Source organism: Macaca fascicularis, chromosome 7 (assembly GCF_037993035.2).
Source record: "Macaca fascicularis isolate 582-1 chromosome 7, T2T-MFA8v1.1".
NCBI classification, from domain to species: domain Eukaryota; kingdom Metazoa; phylum Chordata; class Mammalia; order Primates; family Cercopithecidae; genus Macaca; species Macaca fascicularis.
Window position 1 is genome coordinate 173708181 of NC_088381.1, and position 12041 is coordinate 173720221.

Consider the following 12041-nt stretch of genomic DNA (forward strand, 5'->3'; position numbering starts at 1 on the left):
AATACTTTCTCCCAGTATATAATTTGTCTTTTCATTCTCTTAACAGTGACTTTTACATAGAAAAAAAGGTTTAAATTTTGATGAAATCCAATTTATCAATTTATCTCTTGTGGATTGAGCTTTCGTTGTTGTATCTATTTTTTATTTTTTTTTTGAGACAGAGTCTTGCTCTGTCGCCCAGGCTGGAGTGCAGTCGCCGGATCTCAGCTCACTGCAAGCTCCGCCTCCCGGGTTCACGCCATTCTCCTGCCTCAGCCTCCCAAGTAGCTGGGACTACAGGCGCCCACCACCGCGCCCGGCTAATTTTTTGTATTTTTTAGTAGAGACGGGGTTTCACCGTGTTAGCCAGGATGGTCTCGATCTCCTGACCTCGTGATCCGCCTGTCTCGGCCTCCCAAAGTGCTGGGATTACAGGCTTGAGCCACCGTGCCCGGCCTCTATTGTTGTATCTAAGAATATTTTTAGCCTTGGCCCAGGTTGTGAAAAATTTTTCTATTTTTTTTCTTCTAAAGGTTTCGTAGCTTTACACTTGACATTTAGACCTGTGATCGTTTTGAGTTAATTTTTGCATAAGGAATGAGGGTCTAGGTTGAGGATACTTTTTTTTCCCCCCACACCCATGTCCAATTTGGTGAAAAGACTATCTTTCCAATGTCGAATCACTTTTGCAGTTTAGTTAAAAATTAATTACTACTTTCAAAAACCCAGGAATAGAAGGGAACTTCCTTAATCTGATGAAAGAGATCTGCTAAGCCTCACAGCTAACATTCTACTTAATGGTAAAAGGCAGGATGCTCTCCCCCTGGGATCAAAAACAAGACAAGCATATCTACTGTCACCACTTTTATTCAACATTGTACTGGAGGCTCTAGCCAAGGCAATTCGGCAAGATAAAGAAATAAAAGACATCCGGATCATGGCCGGGCGCGGTGGCTCAAGCCTGTAATCCCAGCACTTTGGGAGGCCGAGACGGGCGGATCACGAGGTCAGGAGATCAAGACCATCCTGGCTAACACGGTGAAACCCCGTCTCTACTAAAAAATACAAAAAACTAGCCGGGCAAAGTGGCGGGCGCCTGTAGTCCCAGCTACTTGGGAGGCTGAGGCAGGAGAATAGCGTGTACCCGGGAGGCGGGGCTTGCAGTGAGCTGAGATCCGGCCACTGCACTCCAGCCTGGGCGACAGAGCATGACTCCGTCTCAAAAAAAAAAAAAAAAAAAAAGACATCCAGATCAGAAAGGAAGAAGTAAAACTTTCTGTCTGGGGATGACATAATATTATATATAGAAAATCCTGGCCGGGAGCAGTGGCTCACGCCTATAATCCCAGCACTTTGAGAGGCCGAGGTGGGTGGATCACGAGGTCAGGAGATTGAGACCATCCTGGCTAACACGGTGAAACCCCGTCTCTACAAAAAATACGAAAAAATTAGCCGGGCGAGGTGGCGGGTGCCTGTAGTCCCAGTTACTTGGGAGGCTGAGGCAGGAGAATGGTGTGAACCTGGGAGGTGGAGCTTGCTTGCAGTGAGCTGAGATCACACCACTGTACTCCAGCCCGGGTGACAGAGCGAGACTCCGTCTCAAAAAAACAAACAAACAAACAAAAAACCAAGAAAATCCTCAGAAATGAACTAAAAATATTAGCACTAATAAAGACATTCAGCAAGGTTGCAGAATCTTGTGATTCATGTGCAAAAAATCCACTGTATTTCTTTCTTCTTCTTTTTTCTCCCCCAGACATGTGGAACTGTAAGTCCAATGAAACCTTTTTTTGTTCCCAGTTTGGGGTATGTCTTTATCAGCAGCATGAAAATGAGATAATACATTGCCCCTCCCTAGTTCTTGTTTTCTTACACGTTGTTACATTTCTTCCCTGCTATATAAACCCCTGGTTTTAGTCAGTCAGGAGATGGATTTGAGACTGAGCTACCATCTCCTCCGCTCAGCACCTGATTAAAGCCTTCTTCCTTGGCCATACTTGGTATCTCAGTGATTGGCTTTCTTTGCAGCAAGCAGCAGGCCCTGGAATGAAACGCTGGTGTCTCAGTAACATTGCCAGCAACGCTCAGCTTGCAGCTGCTTCCCTCCAACCTCTGTCTCTGTCCTGACACAGCCTTCTTTCCTGTGTGTGTGTCTGTCTTCAAAACCCTCTCTCCTTATAAGGACACACACATTGGATGTAGGCCCACTCTAATCCAATGTGGTCTCAACTTAACTAGATTATACCTACAAAGATCCTATTTCCAAATAAGGTCACGTTTGCAGGTACCGGGGTAGGACTGAAACATATCTTTTTGGGAGCCATGATTTAGCCCACAACAGATCCCTTCCTTAAAACAGACATAAAATTTAACTCAAAATGCTTCATAGACCTAAATGTAAAACCTAAAACTATAAAACTTCTAGAAGAAAACAGAGGAGAAAATCTTTGTGACCTTGAATTATGCAAAAGCTTTTTAGGACACAGAAAAGCACGAGCAACAAAATAAAAGATAGATAAATTGGGTTTAATTAAAATTAGAAGTTTCTGGCTGGGTGCAGTGGCTCACGCCTGTAATCCCAGCACTTTGGGAGGCTGAGGCGGGCAGATCTGGAGGTCAGGAGTTCGAGACCAGACTGGTCAACATGGTGAAACCCTGTCTCTACTAAAAATAGAAAAATTAGCCGAGTGTGGTGGCGTGCACCCACACTCCCAGCTATTCAGGAGACTGAGGCAGGAGAACTGCTTGAATCTGGGAGGTGGAGGTTGCAGTGAGCTGAAATCACACCACTGCAGTCCAGCCTGGGTGACAAAGCAAGACTCTGTCTTAAAAAAACAAAAGAAAAAAAAAGAAGAAAAATTTCTGTGCTTTGAGACTCCATAAAAAACGTTGGCTGGGTAAGGATCATGCCTGTAATACCAGCACTGGTCAAGGTGGGAGGATCACTTCAGCCCACGAGTTCAAGGCCAGCCTGGGAAATGAGAGTTGCAAGACCCTGTCTCTACAAAAAATTAAAAAATTAGCCAGCCATGGTGGTACGCACCTGTAGTTCCAGCTACTCAGGAGGTTGATGGAGGAGGGTCACTTAAGCCTGGGAGATCAAGGCCCTGGTGAGCCATCATCGTACCACTGCACTCCAGCCTGGGTTGCAGAGAGAGACCCTGTCTCAAAAAAAACATTGAGGCCAGGCATGGTGGCTCACGCCTGTAATCCCAGCACTTTGGGGGGCTTAGGCATGTGGATCGCCTGAGGTCAGGAGTTTGAGACCAGCCTGGCCAACATGGTAAAACTCCGTCTCTACTAAAAATACAAAAATTAGCTGGGTGTGGTGGCACACGACTGTAATTCCAGCTACTCAGGAGGCTGAGGCAGGAGAATCGCTTGAATACAGGAGGTGGAGGTTCAGTGAGCCAAGATCTCACCACTGCACTCCAGCCTGGGTGATGGAGCAAGACTCTGTCTCAAAAGAAAAAAAAAAAAAAAAAAGAAAAAAATGGCCAGGCACAGTGGCTCATGCCTGTAATCCCAGCACTTCAGGAGGCTGAGGCGGGCAGATTGCTTGAGCTCAGGCATTCGAGACCAGCCTGACCAACATTTAGTAGAGATAGAGTGAAACCCCATCTCTACTAAAAACACAAAAAATTAGCTGAGTGTGGTGGTGTGTGCCTATAATCCCAGCTACTTGGGAGGCTGAGGCATGAGAATTGCCTGAACCTTGGAGGCACAGGTTGTAGTGAGCTGAGATCATGCCACAGCACTCCAGCCTGGGTGACAGAGCAAGACTCTGTCTCAAAAAAAAAAAAAAAAAAAAAAAAGAAAAAAAAAAGGGCAGGCACAGTGGCTCTTGCCTGTAATCCTAGCACTTTGGGAGGTTGAGGCGGGCAGATTGCTTGAGTTCAGGTGTTCGAGACCAGCCTGGGCAACACGGTGAAACCCCATCTCTACTAAAAATACAAAAAATTAACTGGGTGTGGTGGTGTGCGCCTGTATTACCAGCTACTTGGGAGACTGAGGCATGAGAATTGCTTGAACCTTGGAGGCAGACGTTGTAGTGAGCTGAGATCGTGCCACAGCACTCCAGCCTGGGTGACACAGCATGACTCTGTCTCAAAAAAAAAAAAAAAAAGTTGAAAAGACAATTCAGAAAATGGGAGAAAGTAATTGCAAATTACATATCTGATAAGAGAATTGCATCCAGAATATGTAAGGAACCCTTAGAGTGGAACAGTAAAAGGATAAATAACCCAATAGAAAAACGTGCAAAGGATTTGAATAGACATTTCTCCAAAGGAGATATGTAAATGGCCAGTAAACACATGATCCAATGCCTAGTGTCATTAGCCATCAGGGAAATGCAAATCAGAGCCACAGTGAGGTAACATTTCACAACATTTCCGCTGCAATGGCTATGATTAAAAATGTTGATAATAACAAGTGTTGGCAAGGGTGTGAATAAATTGGAATCCTCACATATTGCTGTTGAAAATGCAAAATGATCTGAAAAACAGTTGGCACCTCCCCAAAATGTTAAATGTGGAGTTACCGTATGACCCAACCATTACACTCCTCGATGGATACCTAAGAGAAATAAACACAGGTCCACAGAAAATTTTGTACTCAAGTGTTCATAGCCATATCCATAATAGCCAAAAGATGGAAACAAAGCCAAAAGATGGAAACAAAGCCAAAAGATGTCCATCAACTGATAAAGAGATAATAAAAGAATGGAATATTATTTGGCAATAAAAAGGAAGGAAGTAGTGATGCATGCTACGACATGAATGTGCCTGAAACAGATTTTGCTTAGCAAAATAAGCCAGTCACAAATGACCACATATGGGATGGTCCCGTTTGTATGAAACGTCCAGAAAAGGCAAATCTGTAGAGACAGAAAGTAGATGAGTGGTTGCCAGGGGCTGGGAAAATTGGGGAGAAATTGGGGGTGAAAGGAGGGTGAATGCTACTGGGTCTGGGGATGATGAAAATCTTTCAAAATTGATTATGACATGTGTAAATATACCAAAAATCATTGAATTGTTTCCCTCCCTCCCTCTTTCTTTTCCTTCCTTCCTTTCTTTCTTTCTTTCTTTCTTTCTTTCTTTCTTTCTTTCTTTCTTTCTTTCTTTCTTTCTTTCTTTCTTTCTTTCTTTCTTTCTTTCTTTTTTTCTTCCTTTCTCTCTCTCTCTCTTTCTTTCTTCTTCTTTTCTTCCTTTCTTTCTCTTCTGATGGAGTCTTGCTCTGTCACCCAGGCTGGAGTGCAGTGGTGCAATCTCGGCTCACTGTAACCTCCACCTCCTGGGTTCAAGGAGTTCTCCTCCGGCCTCAGCCTCCTGAGTAGCTGGGATTACAGGCATGCGCCACCACGCCCAGCTAATTTTTGTATTTTAGTAGCGATGGGGTTTCACCATGTTGGCCAGGCTGGTCTCAAACTCCTGACCTCAAGTCATCTGCCCTCCTTGGCCTCCCAAAGTGCTGGGATCACAGGTGTAAGTCACTGTGCCCAGACTGTATACTTTTGCTTTTCGAGACAGAGTCTCACTCTGTTGCCCACCTTGGCCTCCCAAAATGCTGGTATTAGAGGCATGAGCCACGGCACCTGGCCTGTTTTTTGTTTTTTTTGTTTTTTTTTTGAGATGGAGTCTCGCTCTGTTGCCCAGGCTGGAGTGCAGGGACGTGATCTCGGCTCACTGCATGCTCCGCTTCCTGGGTTCATGCCATTCTCCTGCCTCAGCCTCCCGAGTAGGTGGGACTACAGGCACTGGCCACCATGCCCAGCAAATTTTTTATATTTTTATTAGAGACGGGGTTTCACCATGTTAGCCTGGATGGTCTTGATCTCCTGACCTCGTGATCCGCCTGCCTCGGCCTCCCGAAGTGCTGGGATTACAGGCGTGAGCTACCGTGCCTGGCCTTTTTTAAAAATTAAAAATAACAGATATGGAATCTTTCCATGTTGCCTAGGCTGGTCTTGAACTCCTGGACTCCCAAATTGTTGATATTACAGGGGTGAGCCACCCTGCCTGGCCTGTCGTTTTTGTTGTTGCTTTTTTGTAGATTCCCTTTATGAGATTAGGCATGTTCACTTTCCAGTTTGCTGAGAGTGTTTATCAGGGATGAGTGTTGAATTCCATCAAATACTTTCTTTGAATTGATTGAGATGATCACATGGTTTTCTCCTTGAGACTGATATGGTGGATCACATCGATTTATTTTCACATGTTGAACCAGCCTTGCCTTTCTGGGATAGCCTCCATTTGGTTGTGGTATTTGTGTGTGTGTTTTTAAATGCTGCTTGATTCTATTTGCTGATAATTAGTTGAGGTTTTTGTGTCATCTTGGTGTTGGTGGCTGCTGATTGTCTTTTCTCTTGCAGGTTGGGTTTCCTGGTTCTTCACATGCAGAGTAATTTTAGATTGTCTCCTGCACATTTAGACACTATGCTATGAGACTGCTCTTATTTAAATCCCATTGAGAATGTTGGTGTTTTGTTTTATCATGCAATCAGCCTAGTTGGTTTCAGGCCACAAGTTCAAATAGGCTCCTATGGGTCCTGCCTTCCATGTTGGTTTTGTTTTCAAAGCCTTTGCAGTGGGACTCAGATCTGTCGTTCGTGTGCATGGCCCAGTGGCCAGTGTGGGACATGGACAGTGGACTGTCCTTTTGTTCAGTTCTCAGTCTTTGGGATGTGAATGAGAGTCAGACTCGTACATCGTGCACGGCTTGCACAACTTCTTGGGGTTGCTTTTTTTTTTTTTTTTTTTTGAGATGGAGTCTCACTCTGTTTCCCAGGCTGGAGTGCAGCGGCAAGATCTCAGCTCGCTATAACCTCCGTCTCCTGGACTCAAGCAATTCTCCTGCTTCAGCCTCCCGAGTAGCTGGGATTACAGGCGTGCGCCACCAAGCCCGGCTGATTTTTATATTTTTAGTAGAGATGGGGTCTTCACCACGTTGGCCAGGCTGGTCTCGAACTCCTGACCTCAGGTAATCCACCTGCCTCAGCCTCCCAAAGTGCTGGAATTACAGGTGTGAGCCACCATGCCCGGCCCATGGGATTGCTTTCTACTGCTTCTCCCTGCCCAGCGTCTCTCCTGCCCACCAGGGGACCACATCTCCTGGGGCTGGAGAGGAAGGCTCTTCTGCCTCAGTGTTTTAGGTGCTTGTAAACCTCATGCCTTGGTCATGCTTTGGTGGGATACCTAGGGGCTGGGGCATCAGAGAATGGAGAAGAGTAAAACAACAACCACTACCAAAAACACCCGTCCTCCCAAACCCTAACATCCCCCGGGACATTCTTCCGCACCCTGGGAGCATTAGGCGACCTTTTTCTTTCCTGCCCCTTGTGCCAGGACTAGAGAACTTCTGGAGCTCTCTGTCCACTTCCGGCTTTCAGGCCGTGTTGAGTCCAGGCCTGGGGATACGGGAAGAGAATGTGGAAGTTCACTACCAGTTGGGTGGTGCCTCAAATTTTGGCCTTTCCCCCAAATCTGGCGTCCCTTTACCTCTCTGACCCTCAGTCTCCTCCTACGTCGGAGGGAAGTGAGAGCAGTTCTGGGAAGGAGAGCAGGCACGCAGAAGGGGCCCTCGGGTTCTCCTCTGGCTCACACGGGATGGACAAGATGTGGGCGGAGGGGCTCAGTGTCACCTCAGTGACAAAATGAAGCCCAAGTCCCGAAACCCTAGCTTGCCTCCTGGACTGGCTGGAGAAGAAGGTGGGGGTCGCTCATCATTCTTTTCCTCTGCCCTGAGAAGAAACATGGGAAGGCTGAATTTTCGCGTGAGGGCCCCGCTAGCCAGGCCAGCCCTGCGCCTAAGTCCCTGCCAGCTCCCGGGCCGGTGGGCACCTGTCCGGCTGAGTGGGGTCGCTCTAGGGGGCGGCAGCGGAGTTTCAGGGCGCGGGGGGGGCACTGGGCGGAACCCGGCAATTCTGGTCGGTGGGAGAGGAGGGTGGAGACCGGACTCCGGGCCTGGGGGTGCACGAGGGCGTCCCGCTCCCCGGAACCACCAGTCCTGCGCGCCGCCTCTCAGTGCTGTCGCCGTGACAACCGGCGCCGCGGAGGGGGCGGGGCGCCGGGACCCCCCCGCTCCCAGGCCCCCAGGTCCCGCGGCGCTGGCGGGCCGAGGGGCGCGGGGCGGGGCGTCTGGGTCGGGGGCGGTGCCGCGCGGGCGGGGGAGGGGCGCGGCGGGAGGAGCCGGCGAGGCCCCGGCAGTGGTGGCAGAGGCTGGGCGGGCGGGCCCGGGAACGGCGCAGCATCTGCGGGCGGCGGGGTAGGCGCGGGCGCGGGCGGGACTGGCTGGGTGCGCGGCTGCTTCCGCGGAGGGGCCAGCGGGCCTGGGCGACCCTGCACCTCCGGGCCGTGGGGACTGTGGGGTGGGGCGGGGGCCAATGCGGCAGGGGTGAGGCCTGGGGCCGGCGGGGTGAAGGGGACCCGGCCCTGCGTGGGGAAGCCTCGGGGGGACAAGCAGAGACGCAGCCTGCTGGGAGCGGCCCAAGCTCTGCACCGGCCCGCGGCAGGAGCGCAGCAGTCCCCTCCCGCCCCTCCTCCCGGGGGCTCCGAGGGCTGGTTCTGGGGCGGGGATCCTTGCGGGGCACGGGCAGTGAAGAGCCTGGAGGCCCCAGAGTCTGTGCCAGGTCTGAGCCGCGGGGCGTGGGGGGAGGAGGGGCCTCGGCCGGGGCCCAGGAGACCCAGGACAGGTGGGCCTGGGGCCAGGTCCCTAGGGAGGGGTGGCCGGGCCAGGCTCTGGCTTCCCGGGGTAGGGGCTCTGCCAGGGGCTGGAGTCCGTCCCTTTGCCAGCGCAGAGCCCCTCGGCCCTCGGCCCGCATCTGCCAAGTGGCTGAGGATCGAGCGACAGCGTAGTGGGGCGGAGGGGCTGGAGGCACGGCCGGAAAGGGTGAGCGGCGCCGCGGCTCCTCAGCTATTTGGCCCCGCCACGCGCGGAGAGGGGGGAAATTCTCAGGCTGCGGCTGCAGCTAAGGGAGGCCCAGGTGGGCCTGGAATGGTCCCCGAGAGGGCTTCCTGGGTCAGACGTGTCGATCCAGTGGAAGTAAAAACCGGGTGAGTGTCCCGGTGGGACCCGGAGTGCGGGGAACCTTGGAGGCAGGGGCATGTGCTGAGGACCCCCAGGGCACCCTCTGCGCGACCTGTCAGTGCTCCCAGGGGTGGGGGTGTCCTGTGTGTGGCTGTGGGGATCCTGGGAGGCGGCTGCTGTGTGGGGGCAGGGGTGGGAGTGCAGAGTTCAATGCTTTCCCGGATCAGTGGGGGCTGCGGTGTCACCAGGGCAGTCCGAGCGCCCGACTGTCACGGAGACATTAAATTTTATGCCTTTGTCTAGACAGGGCAGTTAACGGAGCCCCAGGCCTGGGGCTGTGGAGGGGGTGAGGGACTGGCTGGGAGTGAGCCTGCCAGTGACTTTGGGGTGGGTGCGGGCGTGCGGGCCTCCATCGTCACCCAGGTGTGCGCAGGCCCAGGTGTGGGGACTCCGACAGCACGGCAATGACGACCAGTGCCAGGTGTGTGACAGAGGTGCAGGGGCCTGTGGAAGCGCGACGGGCCTTGGTGGACGGGCTTCTCGAGATTCGAGGGCAGCCACAGGCAGCGCCCTGGCGCACAGGAGCAGAGTAGGGTGGCTGTGCCGGGGCAGATGGTGGGGGACAGCACCTCGCCAAGGCCATGCGGAGCCATGGGGAGCAGGGCAGGCAGTGGCCACGCGCCCAGGATGGTGGACAGGAGGGGAGACCGAGCCTGCCAGTGCAGGGAGGAGGGGCGTGGGGGCTGCCAGGCAGGGGCGGGGAGGCTCGGAGAGGCTTGTGGGACGGATGCATCGGGACCTGGGTGACTCTCGGTCCGGGATCAGAAAGCCTGGGAGGGCCGGGGCCTCCTTGGGCACTCCGAGAGCGAAGGGGCAGGCCCGCCTCCCTGCCCAGCGCGGCGTCAGGGAGAGGGTACGCCCGGAACTCCGCGGAAACGGCCTGGGGCCAGCAGCGCGGGGGTGGGGTCCGGGCCGCCGGAGCCAGGAGGGACGGCGGCGCGGGCCCAGCAGTGACAAAACCCCCCGGGCTCCGGGAACGCGCGCGGCGAGCAGAAAACGCGTCCGTTCCGTTTCCTTCCTGGCGGCGGGAACGAGGCCCGGGTGCTCTGGCGCTGCAGCAGCGCCCTCTGGAGGCCTCGCTGCGGTTCGCGGCCGCCGGTTCGCGCATGGGCGCAGGCGTATGCGATGCCTCGGCGCCCCGGCTCGGAGACCGCGCTGGGTGGGAAGCACGCGGGGCTGGGGGATGTTGGCGGAGACCGCCCCAGCCCGCCCTCTGATCTTGTCTCCTCCGGTCTCCCCAGGTTCGAGCTCGCCAGGCCGCGTCGCGCCATGCCCGCCGGCTGAGCGCTGCAGGGCCTTGTCCCGCCAGGCGTGGGGGCCGCGCGCGCCCAGGCCGGGGCCCGGCGGCCGACCATGGTGCTGCCGCCCCCGGACCGGCGCCACGTGTGCCTGACCACGCTGGTGATCATGGGCAGCATGGCGGTCATGGACGCGTACCTGGTGGAGCAGAACCAGGGCCCGCGCAAGATTGGCGTGTGCATCATCGTGCTGGTGGGCGACGTGTGCTTCCTGCTGGTGCTGCGCTACGTGGCCGTGTGGGTGGGCGCCGAGGTGCGCACGGCCAAGCGCGGCTACGCCATGATCCTGTGGTTCCTCTACATCTTCGTGCTGGAGATAAAGCTCTACTTCATCTTCCAGAACTACAAGGCTGCGCGGCGCGGCGCGGCTGACCCTGTGGCGCGCAAGGCGCTGACGCTGCTGCTGTCCGTGTGTGTGCCCGGCCTGTTCCTGCTGCTTGTGGCGCTGGACCGCATGGAGTACGTGCGCACCTTCCGCAAGCGCGAGGACCTGCGCGGCCGCCTGTTTTGGGTGGCGCTGGACCTGCTGGACTTGCTGGACATGCAGGCCAGCCTGTGGGAGCCGCCGCGCTCCGGGCTGCCGCTGTGGGCTGAGGGCCTCACCTTCTTCTACTGCTATATGCTGCTGCTGGTGCTGCCGTGCGTGGCGCTCAGCGAGGTCAGCATGCAGGGCGAGCACATCGCGCCGCAGAAGATGATGCTCTACCCGGTGCTCAGCCTCGCCACCGTCAACGTGGTGGCCGTGCTGGCGCGCGCTGCCAACATGGCGCTGTTCCGAGACAGCCGCGTCTCGGCCATCTTCGTCGGCAAAAACGTGGTGGCGCTCGCCACCAAGGCCTGCACCTTTCTGGAGTACCGTCGCCAGGTGCGCGACTTCCCGCCGCCTGCGCTAGCGCTGGAGCTGCAGCCGCCACCCCCGCAGCGCAACTCGGTGCCGCCGCCGCCGCCGCTGCACGGCCCACCTGGGCGCCCCCACGGGTCCTCGCCCACGCGTGACCCCCTGGACACGTGACAGGGCCCGCGCGCCCCCCGGGACGCCCCTCGGGCGCAGAGACACCGGGCTGGCTCGGGGCGCGGTTTGCATGGGATGGGGTGGGGGCGGGCTCCCCTAGGGGCAGGTGCCTCGAGTGCCAGTGCCTGGGGTCCCGTGGCCGCTTCTTCATCTCAGGAATCCCTCGGACCGCGGATCCTCAGCCCCAGCTCCACCAGCCCGCCCCAGCGCGTGGGTCCGTTTGGGAGCTCTGGGCCGCAGCAGAGCAGAGGCGGTCCAGCCCCTGCCTGCTGGACCGCCCGGGTTGGAAGGGAGGGCAGTGTGGGCGGAGATCTGCTCCCTCGGTGGGGGCCTCTGGCTCAGATTTTGGGGCCAAGGAGGCCTCTGTCATTTTAAAGACTCGTGTTTACAGTTTTGTATCCAAGGCCGCACTGCTTTGCCTGTTCCTGTGTCCCTGTCTTTACCAGCCAGGCTGCGAGGCCCGGAGCCAGGAGGGGTGTGTGGAGCGCAGGGGAGATGGTGGTGTCCAAGTGCCGGATGCTGGTGGGGCTGGGCCGCTCCACTTCCCCCGGGGATCTCAGGAGCTCCTGGGGGCCACTGCCGCTCTGTCCCAGGGACAGCTCCTCCATTCCAGCTTAGTTGTTCCCACTTCTCTTCCTGGGATACTTTGACCCCCATCTTCCCCC

The 12041-nt window shown here is 55.1% G+C and overlaps 1 protein-coding gene across 6 annotated transcripts; it reads left to right on the forward strand.

Annotated features, from left to right (window-relative positions):
* The first annotated feature begins 7523 nt into the window (after window positions 1-7523).
* TMEM121 (transmembrane protein 121) lies at window positions 7524-11779 on the forward strand. Of its 6 annotated transcripts, none has more exons than XM_045397703.3 (2): window positions 7524-7688; window positions 10308-11779. In XM_045397703.3, exon 2 carries the CDS (start codon window positions 10420-10422, stop codon window positions 11374-11376), a length of 957 nt encoding a protein of 318 aa, XP_045253638.1. In that variant the 5' UTR covers window positions 7524-7688; window positions 10308-10419; the 3' UTR covers window positions 11377-11779. The 6 variants fall into 6 exon arrangements, with proteins under 6 accessions (XP_045253638.1, XP_045253636.1, XP_015309770.1 ...); XM_045397701.3 differs by lacking the exon at window positions 7524-7688 and adding an exon at window positions 8194-9032; XM_015454284.4 differs by lacking the exon at window positions 7524-7688 and adding an exon at window positions 8194-8244.
* Window positions 11780-12041: the final 262 nt, after the last annotated feature.

Coding starts and splice junctions, on each gene's coding strand:
- TMEM121 (XM_045397703.3), top strand. CDS start 10,420: ATGGTGCTGCCGCCCCCGGACCGGCGCCACGTGTGCCTGACCACGCTG.